This window comes from Baudoinia panamericana (assembly GCF_000338955.1).
Source record: "Baudoinia panamericana UAMH 10762 unplaced genomic scaffold BAUCOscaffold_6, whole genome shotgun sequence".
NCBI lineage: Eukaryota > Fungi > Ascomycota > Dothideomycetes > Mycosphaerellales > Teratosphaeriaceae > Baudoinia > Baudoinia panamericana.
In genome coordinates, this window is record NW_006911262.1 from 534,396 (window position 1) to 549,950 (window position 15,555).

At 53.8% G+C, this 15,555-nt stretch overlaps 13 protein-coding genes across 13 annotated transcripts; 7 read left to right on the plus strand and 6 right to left on the minus strand.

Moving 5' to 3' along the window:
* Window positions 1–153: 153 nt before the first annotated feature.
* On the plus strand, window positions 154–794 carry BAUCODRAFT_473317 (uncharacterized protein). Its single transcript, XM_007678299.1, has 2 exons — window positions 154–297; window positions 355–794. Exon 2 carries the CDS (start codon window positions 421–423, stop codon window positions 715–717), a length of 297 nt encoding a protein of 98 aa, XP_007676489.1. The 5' UTR covers window positions 154–297; window positions 355–420; the 3' UTR covers window positions 718–794.
* Window positions 795–870: 76 nt separating this feature from the next.
* On the minus strand, window positions 871–1,866 carry BAUCODRAFT_148016 (uncharacterized protein; the record flags this gene model as incomplete). The annotated part of the gene is made up of 2 exons (XM_007678300.1): window positions 871–1,521; window positions 1,579–1,866. The coding sequence occupies 2 exons, from the start codon at window positions 1,864–1,866 to the stop codon at window positions 871–873; spliced, it is 939 nt and encodes a 312-aa protein (XP_007676490.1).
* Window positions 1,867–2,111: 245 nt separating this feature from the next.
* BAUCODRAFT_33722 (uncharacterized protein) lies at window positions 2,112–2,755 on the plus strand. The gene has a single exon (XM_007677878.1). The coding sequence runs from the start codon at window positions 2,296–2,298 to the stop codon at window positions 2,599–2,601; it is 306 nt and encodes a 101-aa protein (XP_007676068.1). The 5' UTR covers window positions 2,112–2,295; the 3' UTR covers window positions 2,602–2,755.
* A 326-nt stretch (window positions 2,756–3,081) lies between these two features.
* Window positions 3,082–3,481, plus strand: BAUCODRAFT_33723 (uncharacterized protein). Its single transcript, XM_007677879.1, has one exon. The coding sequence runs from the start codon at window positions 3,270–3,272 to the stop codon at window positions 3,453–3,455; it is 186 nt and encodes a 61-aa protein (XP_007676069.1). The 5' UTR covers window positions 3,082–3,269; the 3' UTR covers window positions 3,456–3,481.
* Window positions 3,482–4,031: 550 nt separating this feature from the next.
* On the minus strand, window positions 4,032–4,816 carry BAUCODRAFT_122403 (uncharacterized protein; the record flags this gene model as incomplete). The annotated part of the gene is made up of 2 exons (XM_007678301.1): window positions 4,032–4,744; window positions 4,792–4,816. The coding sequence occupies 2 exons, from the start codon at window positions 4,814–4,816 to the stop codon at window positions 4,032–4,034; spliced, it is 738 nt and encodes a 245-aa protein (XP_007676491.1).
* Window positions 4,817–5,032: 216 nt separating this feature from the next.
* On the minus strand, window positions 5,033–6,221 carry BAUCODRAFT_473331 (uncharacterized protein). Its single transcript, XM_007678302.1, has one exon. The coding sequence runs from the start codon at window positions 6,074–6,076 to the stop codon at window positions 5,291–5,293; it is 786 nt and encodes a 261-aa protein (XP_007676492.1). The 5' UTR covers window positions 6,077–6,221; the 3' UTR covers window positions 5,033–5,290.
* On the plus strand, window positions 6,222–6,628 carry BAUCODRAFT_473359 (uncharacterized protein). Its single transcript, XM_007678303.1, has one exon. It carries the CDS (start codon window positions 6,367–6,369, stop codon window positions 6,610–6,612), a length of 246 nt encoding a protein of 81 aa, XP_007676493.1. The 5' UTR covers window positions 6,222–6,366; the 3' UTR covers window positions 6,613–6,628.
* On the minus strand, window positions 6,628–6,897 carry BAUCODRAFT_473329 (uncharacterized protein). The gene has a single exon (XM_007678304.1). The coding sequence runs from the start codon at window positions 6,800–6,802 to the stop codon at window positions 6,644–6,646; it is 159 nt and encodes a 52-aa protein (XP_007676494.1). The 5' UTR covers window positions 6,803–6,897; the 3' UTR covers window positions 6,628–6,643.
* Window positions 6,898–7,559: 662 nt separating this feature from the next.
* Window positions 7,560–9,254, minus strand: BAUCODRAFT_33728 (uncharacterized protein). The gene is made up of 2 exons (XM_007677880.1): window positions 8,702–9,254; window positions 7,560–8,644 (listed from the first exon to the last, which is right to left on the minus strand). The coding sequence occupies exons 1-2, from the start codon at window positions 8,796–8,798 to the stop codon at window positions 7,803–7,805; spliced, it is 939 nt and encodes a 312-aa protein (XP_007676070.1). The 5' UTR covers window positions 8,799–9,254; the 3' UTR covers window positions 7,560–7,802.
* A 192-nt stretch (window positions 9,255–9,446) lies between these two features.
* Window positions 9,447–10,385, plus strand: BAUCODRAFT_33729 (uncharacterized protein). The gene is made up of 2 exons (XM_007677881.1): window positions 9,447–9,909; window positions 9,964–10,385. The coding sequence occupies exons 1-2, from the start codon at window positions 9,484–9,486 to the stop codon at window positions 10,240–10,242; spliced, it is 705 nt and encodes a 234-aa protein (XP_007676071.1). The 5' UTR covers window positions 9,447–9,483; the 3' UTR covers window positions 10,243–10,385.
* Window positions 10,386–10,458: 73 nt separating this feature from the next.
* On the plus strand, window positions 10,459–11,648 carry BAUCODRAFT_473441 (uncharacterized protein). Its single transcript, XM_007678305.1, has one exon. It carries the CDS (start codon window positions 10,675–10,677, stop codon window positions 11,254–11,256), a length of 582 nt encoding a protein of 193 aa, XP_007676495.1. The 5' UTR covers window positions 10,459–10,674; the 3' UTR covers window positions 11,257–11,648.
* Window positions 11,649–12,342: 694 nt separating this feature from the next.
* Window positions 12,343–13,208, minus strand: BAUCODRAFT_33733 (uncharacterized protein). Its single transcript, XM_007677882.1, has 2 exons — window positions 12,473–13,208; window positions 12,343–12,413 (listed from the first exon to the last, which is right to left on the minus strand). Exon 1 carries the CDS (start codon window positions 12,915–12,917, stop codon window positions 12,711–12,713), a length of 207 nt encoding a protein of 68 aa, XP_007676072.1. The 5' UTR covers window positions 12,918–13,208; the 3' UTR covers window positions 12,343–12,413; window positions 12,473–12,710.
* A 428-nt stretch (window positions 13,209–13,636) lies between these two features.
* BAUCODRAFT_148022 (uncharacterized protein) lies at window positions 13,637–15,341 on the plus strand (the record flags this gene model as incomplete). The annotated part of the gene is made up of 2 exons (XM_007678306.1): window positions 13,637–14,293; window positions 14,343–15,341. The coding sequence occupies 2 exons, from the start codon at window positions 13,637–13,639 to the stop codon at window positions 15,339–15,341; spliced, it is 1,656 nt and encodes a 551-aa protein (XP_007676496.1).
* Between the last annotated feature and the right edge of the window lie 214 nt (window positions 15,342–15,555).

The following is a 15,555-nucleotide window of genomic DNA, read 5'->3' on the forward strand; positions in this document are numbered from 1 at the left end:
GTGGGCTAGACTGGGGAAGTACAACGTGCGAATAAAGCGGCGCCCAAGAAGTACACCAAGTTCATACCACATTAGTCGGCAAGGTACCCCGGATAGCGGCGTTGAGACTACACATTTCAGCGTCCCGCAGACCTCAACATGTACGGGTCCGCCATGGGCAAAGCCAAGCGTATCAACAAGGCGGACGGCTTTGAAAAGCGTAAGGAAATGGCAATCATTCTATGGATCGTCATCCGGCAGAACACAGCGGTTGACCGCACAATATCGGGAGACCGGGAGCTTAGTACTCGCAAGAATGTATGCACCAATTGCAAAGACTGCGCTCTCTGAGCAAGTGTCAACAATATAACTTAGGGCTGCGAAGGAAAGCCGCGGCAGGCTCTTGTGCTCCCATTAAGATGTCCGTGAGCGTCCGGACGGATGACGCCAATCTTAGGCGCGGGATCCCAAGGATATTGTGAACATATGACATGCCAAGAGACCTATGGAGCGAAACGACAGGCTACTGTCTTTGGATGCCGCGCGGTCCACAGCACACATGCCGCTCGTAGAGCTGTTGCCGATTCAAAAGCCTACTACCGCGCCTTTAGTGTAGTCCAGCGACAACCACAGGTGAGGATGCACATGGTACCCACTGCAGGTTCACACGTCTTCGACTTCCGCGACAGAGGCAATCCAGTCTACTCAAGCATGACACTGCTGGATATCATGCCTTAACGCCAGTCGTAGACTGTATCTTGCACTAACCCGGGCTAATGCCAGCGTCAGTCGTACAAAGAGAACAGCCGACCTTGCTCTACTGAGCGTATCGACCGTGCGCCCAGCATCATCGTCGTATCATATAACCTCGATCACATAAGCACATAACGACTACTGCCCCTCTCTGGCTTTGCGATAGCCTGTTTCCTGCTCCGTCTGCACCTCAGCTATGCTCCTTGTAACCTCCTCCATAATCTCCACAGCGCGCATATGAAACTCCGTCTGCGCTTTCGCAAGCTCCACAAGATTCCGCAGCGGTTCCGGCGTATCGAGTACATTCCGCATAACGCTGGTCGCCTCGTCCACCTTCTCCACGAACACATCCTCGGCCTGCTCGATCGCCCGCTTCTGCTGCTCGCTGTAGCTTTCTTCGTGCTTGCCGCCTGCTGCAGCGCCTCTTTTCGCAGCATCAAGCGAAAGACGAGCCGCCTGTACAGCCGCCCGCGCCTTGTCTGCCGCCTTCAGGCTCTGGTTTAGCGTGGTGCTCCATCCGGCCAAGAAATTGGCTTGGATGTGCTCGTCCTGCTGCAGTCTCGCCTCGCCGACCTTTTCTTCCGCTATAGCGAACTTCTCGAGTCCTTGTGCGAGAGGGTCAGGTTCGGTGCTGCCTTGCGGGGTGGCCATTGCCAGAGCTTGGGATCCAGAAAGTGCGGCACGTGCTATAGCATGGTTAAAGGTCTTTGGTTGCGGTTTGGCGGATGGCGGGGCGGTCATGGCGGCTTGCGCTTCTGCTACTGAATGCGACTTCGATAGTAGGCTCACCTGGCAGGAGATCAGTTATCCTTCAGTGTTCAATGACTTACCTTATCGAATTCATACCTTCTCGCCAATGCTTTTGCCCAGATCCTGAAAGCTCTCGCGAATGTTGGGCGGGTAATCGTAAGCTTCGTTGGCATATTGACTGGTAGCGGCCAGCAGCTTTTGATGTGTCTGCTTCAACGCTTCGATCCGTGTTTCGAGTTCGATGTAGTCGTGCGGTAGCTCGGTCTTCTCGCCTGCATTGCCAGTCTGCTCACGTATCCACTGTTGACTTCGGGCGGCGAATGGGGTGACTGATGACGAGACTGTCTTGCCGAAGCTGGTGAAGCTGGCCGCGACTCGGTCCATGTTGAGGGCTGTTGAGATATTCCACAGCCTGGCGCAATACTGCCACTGGAGATCAATCTTCTATACTAAGTCGCTTGATGGTGAGAATATATGTAATCTGCGATTTGGGACAGCAGTGACGATGGCAACCACATGCGAGCTCCTTGCTCAACACCCCGCGGTCAACAATGTCGGCAACTTCCGTACGAGAGCTTATTTTCCCAGTGGATTCAGAGCTCTTCCTCTTCTCACCACTCACGTTCGGTATTTCACGCTGCCAGAGTGAAGCACTGGGGAGACGAATGGTATCCAGTGCAAAGGAGAAGACGGGCAGTATCACAAGCTTTCTTTGAGAGGCAGCGAAGACCACTGAGAGTATGGCTATGTCAAGCAGTTCTAATCAGCGGCGAAGTGTCAAGCCGGACCGCAAGCCTCCCTATCCTCACCATTATGGCCACCCGGTTGCTTGTCGTTTGTGATCGCAACAGCACCCTCAAGATGAGGTGGCTGTCCCACAGTCTGCCTTGGCGACGGATGTCGAGCAGAGGACACGCTTATGCTGCTCTCTACACCCACACATCCCGTGCCGTCGGACCAGTAGATGCTGCTGTAGTACTCTCTAGGCCGATGGAGTTTGGCCCAACTTCCCTGCCCCTGGCATTAACGGCGGAAGCCTGCAGTGCCGAGCGCTTCATTGTCCCTTCCCGCAAACTCTCACTGGCGGATATGAATGCAAGCGCCTGTGGCCTGAGGTGAGTCCCGACCTGTGCGGTACCACGACTGACCGTGGAAGCACCTTCCGTTGGCTGCAGCGGACTTGGTCCATATCCGTAGGCCAGCGCTTCAGACTTGCTTCCAATGCGAACCGAGGCAAGCCAGCGATGAATACGTGCACCCTGTGTTGCGCGAGGTGGAGAGGGTCGACGTTCCCTCAGACTTTCTAGTCCGCCCAGAGAGCGGCTGTACGTGAAGGAGCATGCCTGTGGTGCGGCAATAAACTCCGGCGCCTCTTCTTCCGGCGGCACAACCGGCGATAATGACCCTGCGGGCTTCTCGTGCTCGTCGAAGGGAGTTCCAAGCACTTTGTTCGGCAATTGATTCTTATGCATGCCCTCGCCTGCGCTCCTCCCATCGTCGCCTAGTCCCTCCGTCAGCATAGGGCTGCGACCTTTACCGGGATACGATCTGTCTTCCCGAGATCCTCTTGGAGGCATCTCGTGTTGCTGGTCTGAGATCCTTCCGCCATCGACTCCAGGCACGAGATCGATGGTGTTTCGATATGTCGTCGCCCACGTGTCAGGGTAAATATCTTCTTTAGGAGCCCATATTCGTAACGGTACCGTAGTCCCTGGCGCATCTTCCTACACTCCGCTCAGGCCCACCACCCTGCCAAGCGAGAAGACTGCTTCTCGCAGCTCACGCTGATGTCTCGGGCAGATGCTCTGGTCCCGTTCGGCTTGTACTTGTACGGCTCGCTCCTCCATAGCTTCGCAGATACCGTAGGCGGACTGGTGCCCACCGCGCGAACGAGTGACAATCACGCGATGACAGTAAATGATGCACCCTCGCTGACGCTTGCAGCCACAGCCGGTATGAAGTACGACCTCTGAGTGACACATTGTCGATTGAGTGGCGGACACGCAAGATTGCTGCCCTGTAGCAATAGTGTGTTGACAAATCTGCCTTGCTGACTTGTTTAGGCCTGTCGCTCAATTTTCCGCCAGGCTACCGATTGAGATTTTTGCAGCTGTTTGATATGCGAGTGCGTCAATTAACAAGGCATCAGCAAAGAGCACAACTTGCTCAGACCGCTGGAACAGCGTGATCTTGCGGCACTTTGGGCAAGATCATCTACCATGCACGTGGCAAGAGGATCTCCGTCCCTTGCGGGAGTGCACAATGCAGGTGCGTCTGACGCTTATTGGAACTGGTATGCGCAGAAGACTGCGATGGCAGAGGTAATCGCCAAGGCGGATCGCAGCATTGTGCACTTGTGTTGTGAGCAGCAACACTGTGAGTACAGGCTCACCTCATACCTTCTAAGCTAGAATACACACCCGTTACGCTTCGTAAGATGCTTGCTACTCCACCAGCGTGCCTCTCCTTGCCACTCACCGTTTCCCGGCTTCAACCACCCGAGCCTAACCTAGCGATGGCAGTAAGACGAGCTTAAAGCCGACGAGCGCTTATGCAGCATCCCCCTTCTCATAAGACTCGCATTCCGTGAAGTCCCTCAACACCGGTCCCGCGAGCGCCGTCAGCGCCTGCTGTGCGGCTTCGATCAGCTCGTTTGTCATCTCAGGGTTGTGCTTCATCTCCATCTCAGCAACCGTCTCCGACAAAGTGTGCTTCGAAGAACTTTGTGATATCCGTATAATACCCTCTAGGGCCACACGCTCAATCTTCGCCTTCCACCCTTGGATCACATTACCGTCACGGTCAATGCGGCCGTTAAGGAGGTCTCTGAGAGCCTTTTTGCATTCCTTGGCAAGCTCGGGAAAGAGTCCGTTGGCGTTGCTCGTGCCCTGGACGTGTTTGCGAAGTATATCCAGGCGTTGAGCGTTCGGACCCTGAGCCTTCGGAATATTAATCTTCTTGGCAGCTCCTTGGACCTGGTACGCGGTAGACGAGACTTTCTGTGCCTCATCATATGCATGCTGCATGATGATGGCTACGAACGAGCTTTCCGTTGCCTTGAATTTGAGATCTGTATTACCTTCCTCATAGCCTTGTGTAGCATCTTCCCTGATGGTCTGGAAGCTGGCGTTGTCTTTATTGGAGTCGGTATGTCTGATGTCCTCGAAGAGCTCGGTGAGGCGGTCAGTAATACGCTGAAGGGCGCCGTCAATGTACGTGTAGAAACTCTCCGCGCTCGGAACGCCTCGGAAGTCCTGGCAATCTACGCTAATTAGCCGTGGATATGTGATCATACAGGGAGAGACTCACCTTCCAACTTCCGCTTCAACGTCATGAATATGCCGGTCACTGTACCCTTCTTCTGTGAGCCGAGACGGTCAACGTCAGTGTCGAGGGCCTCGAAGTGCTTGTTGAGTTCATTGCAGGGTATTTCGTACAGCTGCTGATTCCAGGACACTGGTTGCGCTTTTTCCTTTGAACCGCGCGGTTTGTACCGCCAATTGCCTGACTTGCGGCAGAAGGCTGCGAAAGGAGTACCTTGATGCCGTTGCGCCCAGGTGTCGAGCAAATCTGACGCTTCACCGCTCCAGGAATCGGATCGCTCTTTGATCACATCAAGAATGTGCTTCTGGTATAGATCGTAGATGTCTTCGAGGATACCCACCGGGAGGCTCTGTAGTGAGACGAGGCCGGATGATATCAATTGCTCTACTTATTTCTTGCGCGCCAGATGAGTTTTGGTGAGAGCTCCGATGGCGCCCTGGAACAGGCTCGGTAGACGATTGTTGATGATTCGACCCAGAGTGTATCACTTGCCTTGTGCGGGTAAGCCGAACAGTGTTTGCCGCAGAGCTGGGAGACCTGTACCGGCTAGGTACAGTGGCGGCGGACCGCGCGGGTCGTAGCCCTCCAAGTGCTTCTGATACGCTTTGTTCCCAATGAAGTGGACCACCAGGTCTGGAAGCGTGTTATCTCTGCTTAAGTCTCGGAGCGTCTGCTTGAGCCTTTGCTGGACTTCGCGATTGCGGCTGTCGATAGTCACTTGCGCAACTTGTGCTTTCGCTGCTGCAACAAGATTAGGCAATTGTTCCACCTCCTCGCTAATCTTCGCATAACGCTGCCAGTCCTTCCGAGCGAGCGCTTCTTTCCTCAGCACGTTCAAGCTTTGCTCCTTGGCTTGCAACTTCCCAACCTCCGACTCCGCATGCTCAAGTCGCTTCTGATCTTCCGCAGGTAAACCATATCGATCGCTCTCGGAGAATGGGTTATTGTCGTCGATCTTCGTAACGACAAGTTGCACGTTGCGTGTCTTGTGCAGACGTATGCACAATTTCAGGTTGGCGTCAAGAGTCTCGTTGGTAAGTATGCGCTCCCTGGCTGCAAACACAAGGACTGTGCCGCATCCGCGGAGATAGTCTCTCGTACTGTCGACGACAGTCTGGTTCAAGTCGGCAACACGGGGCAGATCTGCGAGAACGAGGCCAGACTTCAGAAAATCGGCGAGTTGCGAGACCACGGCTTTATGCACTAGCGGCCATCGATGAGAACCAGGATGAGATTTGAATGGCTTCGAGCACTTCGCAAAGACAGCCATAAGCTCCGAAGGGTCGTTCACTGGAAAAGCTGTGGACTGCCCTTGAAATCCGATATAACACAGAACGCCTTGGATATGCAATGTCAGATCTTCTGTGATCTCCTTGATCCTGTGGGGAGCGTCCTCAATGGCCTTTGAAAAAGTTGGCGCTTCGATTCGAATTCTGCGACGTCGGCAAGCAGAGTGCAGAAGAACTCGTCAGCAGTATCACAACGACGCTGCCATGATGCCTCTTCGTCCTCATCATAACCTTCTTCCTCTCGGAACTGGTAGGCTACAATGGCCTTGACATGCTGATGTACCCGGGCTTTCACCTCACCTTCGCTTCGAAACATCACCTCTACTCTGAAAGGGGTGTTTTGCAGCTCAGAGGCGGCCATGAACTCAGATGGTACACTTGTGCCGCGAGCACCTGCGCTGCTCTCGGGCGCTGCATTTGTTTCATTGAGACAGCAGTTCATAGTCGACGATTTCCTGACGCCGGCGGCTCCAAGACAGGCAACCGGACCGTTAATCGGGTACTGCTTCCAGAGTGATCTCGTGTCCTCGATTTGTTTCGAGATGTTGTCAACTGCGGGGTGGTGATAACCGCGCACGTTGAGCTTCTCGTGAACGTCCTTGAACGCCTTGCATACATTTTTGAAGCCGTCTTCTGCAGACCTCCAGCGCGGATGGTAGATGGCGAGCCGTAACTTTCTGAGAGCTAAGCTTTAGTATAGAGATCATTTAGGTACTTTGTAGATCTGGACTGTCTAGTTGCTTTTGCTTATGCTAATGAACCTTCAAGGCTACTATGCACAGCAGCGCAGAGACAAACTCTATGCGACTTGAAGCCGAGGAACTCTAGTACGGGAGCTTTCCTCTACCTACTCTTGGAATGATTAGCGCCGCGCCGCGCCGCGCCGTACGAAAAAGGTCAGAGATGGCGCAATAAAATGTTGTGCAATCTCTGGAACGATCTCTTGATTTGATTCCATGCCGTTTCTGCATGCGTTTCTGGGCGGTTTCTGGAACCGGTTACTACGTACTGCGGAGACCTCCGGCAAGGAACCGCGTTCTGACAATTACAATGACCGTCAAGTACTTTTCAGCATGCGCTTGAGGGTGAACGAGCGGGGGAGGGATCCTCAAAATATATAGATATTTTGGGATCCTCTGTTCTCTGCGACCTATGGCCGTATGTGCTGAGAAGTATCATTAATAGTCTCATCTATCGTTTAACATTAGCTTACTGAGCACTCCTTCGATCACCGCTGCTATGCTCTACAATCCTACCGCAGCCGTAACGACGCCTTACCCTCCTGCTTCAGAAGCTCGCCGAAGGATGGTGAGGTCGCCCTAGATGATCTGCTCTTTTCAAGCGTTCATTCTACTGAGGATTGCATTGGAGTATCACTTCTGAACATCGAGCCGTGCAATAGGCAGGTCGTGCTCCGACGCTGCCCGCCTGAGCACTATAGAAGCAAAAATCTGCGATGTGTATATGGCAGGCGATTTCAATTTCACCACGAGTATTGATACTGGCCCTTTGAGGATGTAAGTTAGGACCAGCCACGCTCGTGGGCAGGTTTTGGAGTGTAGATGCAGCTACATAAGTACAGTATCCAAGATACGAACGGACCGCATGCCGCAATCGTGTAAGCGATGCAACCTCCGCGCCGAGAACCCCACGCTTGCAGAAAGTGGACAAACAACGCCGGATGCTAATGCGCAAGGCGAACCGCATCTACATGAACTTGCTGAACGCCGGTATGAGCGTCTGAGCGAGCCAGAAAGAGAACGTCAACTTCGGCCCGGTCATCAAAAGTTTAGGGATTAGCCCCTTGAAGAAAGCCGCAAAGCCTTCGTTCCGGACCATGTCGACAATGACTCGCGCACCGGACACTTTGTCTTTGAAGTCGCGGTTTTGTATCCGCGTCTTTACCACGTCCAGAGGTGCTGAAACAATGAGAGACGCTGATGATCCGGCGATGGATGCGACGAAATTCTGAAAGAACGTTGCGCTGTTGTAGTCCTGGAGCTGGAATAGATATTGTTTCGCCGCCGCCGAGCCCCCGAAGAGCGCAAAAGAACCGGGGGCATTGCGTGCTGCTGTCCAACCCCAGCCTCTGTATAGGTTGAAGCCTTCGTCGGCGACGATCCTGACCACACCGCGATTGCGAAAGGCATCAGGGTTGGTTTGTCGCAAGATCTTCAGAACGTCCAATGGTAGTAGCACAATCTCGCCGACGCCAATGATGCTTCCGGCAGTCGCATGCATTATCGCCTTGCCGTTTGCTTTGCCAAATGTCCGATCGAAGCCTTCCCGGTAATTCGTCTGTAGGTAGTCTCGCACGACCGGTTGCCCACCGTACTTGTACACTCTCTGCAGGATCTTGTACGCGGCTGCGTATCCTAGTCCGGGGAAGAGGGAGAAGAAGCGGGCAACGAACGGATCCGCAGAGCGTGCCCTAAATATGACGGAGTTGAGTTGAGTGAGATTGGTAACGTGCGTCTGGTTGGACATGAGGCGCTTGGCGATGGTGTCGACTGGGTGAAAGACGAGAAGCTCTGCGATGCCAGCGCAGCCTGCATTGAGCTGTCAGTGAGCGAACGGCTGCAGGTGGTGTTGTCGCCAATGCGTACCGGCACCGACCAATCGTGCTGTGGTCGACTCCCTCTCCGTCTTGACGACACTGCCAGGCACTAGTGCCTTCGCCGGCGCGGGCATCGAGGGCGACATGTTAACCTGGCGAGCGTCGGCTGGTTTTAGTGAGGTGTTGACTGCTCGGTCAAGATTCGAGAGCACGCGATGCAGCGAAAGTTCGTGGAGCTCTCCGCCTTTTTCTGGTTGCAGCGGTCCGGCTCGACGGAGCCGAGAAGCCGATTGGCCAGAGTCCTCAAAGTGTCGCACCCTCCTCTCCTTGCTTTCGATCACTTACTTCAGCGTCTGTCAAACTTCGTCGACTGCCATGCACTGGCTGGACAGGGCTGTTCCGACAGCGGGTTGCAGCCTATACCGGTCTGTCTCTGTCACCTCTTTAGCACGTGACAACCCAATTGGTGGACGTGATGCCAAGTTGCTTTGACCACGACTGCGCTCAGATGGCCACATGACAGAGCGTTGACAATCCTTACGGTTGCGCAGGACTCAGTACATTCCCACAGTTTCAAGTACGGCAGTCCATATCGGTGAGACAATGCGCCACATTCACTGCGATGATTCCAGATCACCCATATCAACGCTGCCAAGAGGCCAAGGCGGCTCTTTGAGCAAGTTATGCAGCCACGATGGAGCAATTTGCTCAGACATTTGCATATTCGTCGGAGTGAGGGGGAGTAACAGTGTTCATATATTTCATTGTCATTCACGCACCCATCGAGTCGTCCCATCTCGCTCTCCGCTCAAGCAGCCCGCCTAGCACACCATGGTCTTTATACCCGCTCTCCTCATTTTCTTCGCCAGCCTTGCAGCTGCGCACTTCGACCTAGTCTATCCACACTCGCGCGGTGATCCTTTTGCTGCTCCCGCATCCGAGTACATCTACCCTTGCACAGGGTACAATGCGACCAACAACCGTACCGTCTGGCCGACGACAGGTGGCTCGCTCGTTGTACACTTCCATCACACCTTCACCTACGTATGGATCAACCTTGGCCTTGGTAATCAAACGACAGCCTTTACTATCAGCTTGATGCCAGAAGGTGCCGGCGTTCTACCGTATAATGAAACGGGTAACGGCACGATTTGTTTGCCTAAAGTCACAATCCCAGCAGGAAGCGGTGTCGTGGACGGTGGGAACGGAAGCCTGCAAGTTATTACTGTTGGCGACGGCGGGACCGCGCTTTACAACGTACGACCAGGACCCGTCCAACACGTCGCCCGAGATTTGCTGACAGAAACACAGTGTGCCGATCTTACTTTCTCATCGAGTGCGTCGCTCCTCACTGCTGGTCAAGGAGACTGTGTCAACAGTACCGGCGTGAGTATGCGATTGCTGAGCCAACAAACCAACGGCACCAGCGCTGTGCCATCGATCGCACAATCTACGAGTACATCCTCAGCATCCGCCTCGGCAGGCTCTGCAACAAGCGCTGGCGAGAAAGCAGTGCAATTGTCGTCATCTTACTTCAGTGTCGGTATCGCCTCGATATTCATGGCACTCGGAGCCGTGTCGGGTTTGTAGCTCCTTCGGGGTGCTAACGACTCCCGAGCCATCGTAAAGGGGACGCGCCGATCTGTTGATATTGCGGTACTATCAAGCTGAAGACGGTCAACATAGAGCGTCTTCCGAATGTAGTCTGGTAGCTTTCTAAAAGAATGCAGTGCAAGTGACAGCAGGACTCGTGTTAATGACCGCCATGAACTTCTGCCATATCTTAGAGATGGCACACTTGGATGAGGTATGGAAAGTCATACTACGGGAGCGATGTTGAGCTGAACAGCGTACCGAGGGAGTAGCGGACGTGACGTCTCCTCGCCCCTCTCCTCTCCATTGAAAGTAAATGCACAAAGTGTTTGTGGCCATTTTCTTGGCCGGGTTTTTTTTCTTCTGTGCTACTCACGAGCGTTATATTGCGCTACGTTACACATAGCTTGCGGATCAGGTAGGGTAGCAATGTCACGCTTATCTCCAGCACGTCGCGAAGAGCTCCCGAATGAACAGCAAAAGGCCTACGACGAACTCGACGATCTAGCTACTAAAGGCTTTGGCGACGCATTCATATACAAGCAGCCGGATGGAGCTTTCGTCGGACCCTTCCCATTCTTGATTGCCGCGCCCGAAGCGGGCATTCAGATGCTCGAGACCGTAGGCAAGGTCGCCGGTATTCCAGGCCTGCCTCAAAATGCTCGAGAGACGGCCATCTTGGCTACAGGCGCTCATTACAAGGCAGCATACGAATTGTATGCTCACTCGAATGTGGCTACGAAATCTACGGACTTAAATGTCCAGCAGGTTTGGCAGATCTGTGACGGGAAGAAGCCTGCAAATCTGGACGAGAAGTGCGAAATTGCTTATGATGTCGCGACATATCTATCAAGCACGCCGGGACCTCTACCGCAGACACTGTGGAAGCGAGCTGTCCGCGCACTAGGCAAGGACGGTACGATCGCCCTGGTTCACTACGTGGGATTGTACGCATATACCTGTATTATTCTCAACGCTGTCGATGCACCGGTGCCCGAAGGGAGCAACTAAGACTCTTGCACGACGCTTCTACGCATCCCAAACATTACGGAATCCGCCCGAAATCTCTGCCACCATTCCACCGCCGTTGAGACGTGATACATAGTTCGGACGCCTTTACGCTTGCTGAGTTGCCTTCGGTCGTGGAGACATCATGAAACGCCCAACCGCTCTCGTCTCGATCGGAACGTCATACGCAACCAAGACGCCTACGAATCTTGCTGGATCGATGTCGGCCTTGGGATTCTTTGTGACCCAGCGTGTCCCTCCACTTGCTGTGGGAAGTAGTACGCAGGCTGAACCCCTACAAGGCTGTATAAACTAACCTTGATCTTGGACTTCATACGAAGCTAGTGTGACAGGTCTCCACGCCGTCGAAATTTGATACGCACTTCACGTGCCCACAAAGCTTTCTCACCGGTTCCCCATTTCGGGAGATGGTCCACGCGAGTCAAATCGCAAGAACATCTCAACCTTCATAACGATCTCGGCTCTCTGGCGGTCCGTCTCCTTCTTTGGTTCACGCAGTACATTGTGCATCAGTTGCTAGTAAACTGCTTTGGCCAAGCAGTTAAAGAGCTGCGCTGGCCTTCCGATCGACGTAGAAACTGATTCACTTTGGGGAAGCGCTTCGACGATGCCACAATCGTTCAAGCTTCGCAGTCGGTGCCTATGGAGAGTTGCTTCCGTCGTACCCGCGCTGAGCACTGCAAGCTTCCTCTGGACGAAATGGCAAAATCTAACCGGATTGTTACTCATGGACCCTTGAGATGGGCGTAGATGTCGAATCAATCTGATGGCCAACTTGATTATACGCTTATCACCGCACTGTGTGCTGTTCAAGCTCGTGGTCTCGGCCATATCCGGGATCATTGTTTGTTGTCGTAATGCTTGCGGTTTCGATGGCAGAGAGTGGCTGCTGTTGATAGCCCAATCCCTGAGTTTGGAAATGGAGCTTTTCACTTGGTCACTGGGGCGTGAGACCACGACGGTTCCTTACGTAGGGATCAAGGACATTCCTGCGAACAAGTCCGTTGATGATGGTACCCTTCACCTTTGGCGCCAAAGAAACATCACGCCAACAGTTGTGATGGCATCGGTCTTTCCGACAAACACGCTCTCGTCAGAAACCATAACTCCTGCAATACTCCTGAGCCTCATCAACGCTGCTGTACAGTTCGCATCAGCAAATTGGCACATTCTCAACCCGATTGGCACACGACATTACGTTTTTGATCATACGACGCAGCCCAGGACAGTGATGTGCGCATAGAGGTGAATTTGCCGTGACCAGCCCACGTGTGGAAAGTTTCGTTCGTGACCTTCAACTAGGAGATGCGGACATGGCTGGAGGAGAACTTCACGTGCCGGCGCGTGACCTGCTCGAGCAGTCTGCCAGAACACGAAGTCCATACAATCACGTGAGTCTGTCTGACCGAGTACCCTTAGTGGAAGTATCATCCGCGCTAATACGAGGTACAGATCTTGTGCAATGATTGGGGATTCGGTGTACATCCATAGGAGGGTGGGCCTTGGCGCGTAACTCGATGACTGGGCGTCCGGGTGATGCTAAGGTGCACGCTTCCTCCACCATCACCGTCCGCAGCCCGCTTGAAGATGATATATTGCTGTACTAATGCTCTCAGCCCAGAGACATGGCCCGCTTCCATCATTTCGTGAAATGCTCCAAGCGATGGGCGTCGCTAGGGCGGACCCTAACAGCCGCACCCCTTGCGTAGGTGTCCCGAAGACTTGTGAAAGACGGTGAGGTCGTGGTCACACTCCAGAAAGTATGAGGGTGGATTACGTATGCAATACTCAATACTGTCATTCGTGCACGGCTGCGTCGAGGATGTCGAACTTGCGCATGAGCGATCCAAAGGTCCCACAAGTCGTCAGCGTTTGTCGTACCGGTCTGCATTGATGTCTCTTTCAATCTATTCGTTACAGCCTCCGGGCGTGGCAGTACGTGCACTAGGCATATGTGTTTGCGCGGTTTGGGTTGACGCTTACTGCTGACCGGCTGAATTCCGGCTGACCGTTGATTGCGACGCCCACTGACGACACGGAGACTGCGTGGTCCGCTAACTCAATAGCCCCCTGAGGTTTCGCTATGCATTGACCTGCAGCATGCATGTAGGCCAGCAGATCTAGCACGAGCACTGACGGTACTCATGTTGCTAGTCACTCTCCCACAGCTCCCAACCACCCGCATCGCGCATCTCAAGCACTTGCTAGTATGCTGATCCCAGTTGCTACGCTCCTGCTTGGGGCTATCGCTCGAGTATCCGGGCTCCCATCTCTTGCCAGTGTTTTTGAGAGCGTACAGTTCAGTCTCGCAAGTCTCCGCTATAATGTCTCACAAACGCTGGACAACCCTTTCCCGTTCGACATGCCCAACAAGCAGGTGGGAAGCATACCAGGCCTATTCGCAATGCCACAGTGCCACGGTATAACGGTCGAAGAGGCTACCATTGACCAACTGCAACAGTACCTCAGCCAAGGTAATTTGACAAGCCAGCAATTGGTAGTCTGCTATCTCCAGCGCGTATGGCAGACTGATGACTACATCAACTCAGTCTTGGAGATCAACCCGGATTTCCTGACCATTGCAGCACAGCTGGATGCAGAACGGCAAGCTGGCCGAGTTCGTGGCCCGTTGCATGGCATTCCGTTCATGGTCAAAGACAACATCGCTAGCAAAGACCGCATGCAGACGACAGCGGGAAGCTGGGCTTTAGAAGGCTCCATAGTCCCTCGAGACGCTACTGTAATCGCGAAGCTCCGCAGTGCTGGTGCTTTACTGTTCGGCAAGGCAACGTTGAGCGAGTGGGCTGATATGAGAAGTAATAACTACTCGGAGGGGTACTCGGCCCGCGGCGGACAGTGTCGCTCGCCGTACAATCTGACACTCAACCCGGGTGGTTCTAGCTCCGGGTCTGCGGTCGGTGTCGCAGCGAATGTCTTCACGTTTTCGCTAGGAACAGAAACCGATGGTAGCGTGATCAACCCCGCGGAACGCAATGCCATTGTTGGTATCAAACCTACCGTGGGTCAGTCATCTTGCCAATTCCGGCTTGTGCTAACCAAGTTTATAGGTAGGCTTGACCTCCAGGGCCGGCGTTGTACCAGAGTCGGCGCACCAGGACTCGGTGGGATGCTTTGGGAGAACAGTCCGCGACGCCACTTACTGCCTGGACGCAATCTACGGACCTGACCCGCTCGACAACTACACACAAGCTCAGACAGGCCATACTCCCGCTGGAGGCTACGTGCAGATGTTGGAAGGTCGCAATGCATTGGCAGGCGCCACGTTCGGAATCCCGTGGAACAGCTTCTGGATATACGCGGATGATGAACAGCAAGCTATCTTGCTATCAATCATCGATCTGGTGCGGTCTGCCGGGGCCACGGTTATAAACGGCACGGAGCTGCCAAATGCTGACGTGATCGTTTCGCCAGCCGGATGGAATTGGGATTACGGTACTACTCGTGGCTATCCCAATGAAAGCGAGTACACGGTCGTCAAGGTTGACTTCTACAACAACATCAGAGCCTATCTTTCAGAGCTCGAGAACACCAATGTTCGTAGTCTGGAGGACATTGTAGCCTACAATTACGCCAACGATGGCAGTGAAGGCGGCAATCCATGGCCACTAGGCATACCTGCATTCTACTCGGGCCAAGACGGCTTTCTTGCGAGCCTCGAGACCCAAGGCGTGATGGATGAGACATATTATCAGGCGCTGCAGTTCTGCCAGACTACGACCCGCGAGCAAGGTGTCGATGCCGCCCTAGCAATGGGACTGAACGGCACGCAACTCGATGCTTTGCTTGTGCCGCCAGACGTCGGGCAGACGTACCAGATTGCGGCGCAGGCCGGATACCCTGTCATCACAATCCCGGCTGGTGTGCATAATTCGACGGGCATGCCATTTGGTCTGGCGCTGATGCAGACGGCTTGGCGGGAAGATGCACTGGTTAAGTGGGCATCTGCGATAGAAGATCTACAGTTTGCGAGTGGAACGCCGTACAAACGATCGCTGCCCAACTGGTACGGCTACCTTGAACGCAACATTCCGGTCATCAACGCATAATGTTCCCACAGATCTAGTTCCTCTTAGGCCACCCATCGCGAATCACACGTTCCTCCGCCCGACTCGTTCAGCTAAACGCTTGATTAAGCAGCTCCTACGCCAAGGCGTGTTTCCGTGACCACGTCAAACGGTCAGGCTGAGGCGGATGAACTGTGCCCTAACTCTGGAGGTGGGTTGGCCGCGCCTGTACGCACCTCTTAAGCTATATAACTCA

What these genes read in the sequence shown, in the direction of transcription:
- BAUCODRAFT_33723 (XM_007677879.1), top strand. Translation starts at nt 3,270, where the DNA reads ATGTCTCGGGCAGATGCTCTGGTCCCGTTCGGCTTGTACTTGTACGGC.
- BAUCODRAFT_473331 (XM_007678302.1), bottom strand. Translation starts at nt 6,076, where the DNA reads ATGGCTGTCTTTGCGAAGTGCTCGAAGCCATTCAAATCTCATCCTGGT.
- BAUCODRAFT_473359 (XM_007678303.1), top strand. Translation starts at nt 6,367, where the DNA reads ATGCTGATGTACCCGGGCTTTCACCTCACCTTCGCTTCGAAACATCAC.
- BAUCODRAFT_33729 (XM_007677881.1), top strand. Translation starts at nt 9,484, where the DNA reads ATGGTCTTTATACCCGCTCTCCTCATTTTCTTCGCCAGCCTTGCAGCT. An exon ending in GCGGGACCGCGCTTTACAAC is followed by an intron (nt 9,910 to 9,963) that starts GTACGACCAGGA and finishes ACAGAAACACAG; the next exon opens with TGTGCCGATCTTACTTTCTC.
- BAUCODRAFT_33722 (XM_007677878.1), top strand. Translation starts at nt 2,296, where the DNA reads ATGGCCACCCGGTTGCTTGTCGTTTGTGATCGCAACAGCACCCTCAAG.
- BAUCODRAFT_473441 (XM_007678305.1), top strand. Translation starts at nt 10,675, where the DNA reads ATGTCACGCTTATCTCCAGCACGTCGCGAAGAGCTCCCGAATGAACAG.
- BAUCODRAFT_33728 (XM_007677880.1), bottom strand. Translation starts at nt 8,798, where the DNA reads ATGTCGCCCTCGATGCCCGCGCCGGCGAAGGCACTAGTGCCTGGCAGT. An exon ending in AGCACGATTGGTCGGTGCCG is followed by an intron (nt 8,645 to 8,701) that starts GTACGCATTGGC and finishes AGCTCAATGCAG; the next exon opens with GCTGCGCTGGCATCGCAGAG.
- BAUCODRAFT_473329 (XM_007678304.1), bottom strand. Translation starts at nt 6,802, where the DNA reads ATGATCTCTATACTAAAGCTTAGCTCTCAGAAAGTTACGGCTCGCCAT.
- BAUCODRAFT_33733 (XM_007677882.1), bottom strand. Translation starts at nt 12,917, where the DNA reads ATGATGGAAGCGGGCCATGTCTCTGGGCTGAGAGCATTAGTACAGCAA.
- BAUCODRAFT_473317 (XM_007678299.1), top strand. Translation starts at nt 421, where the DNA reads ATGACGCCAATCTTAGGCGCGGGATCCCAAGGATATTGTGAACATATG.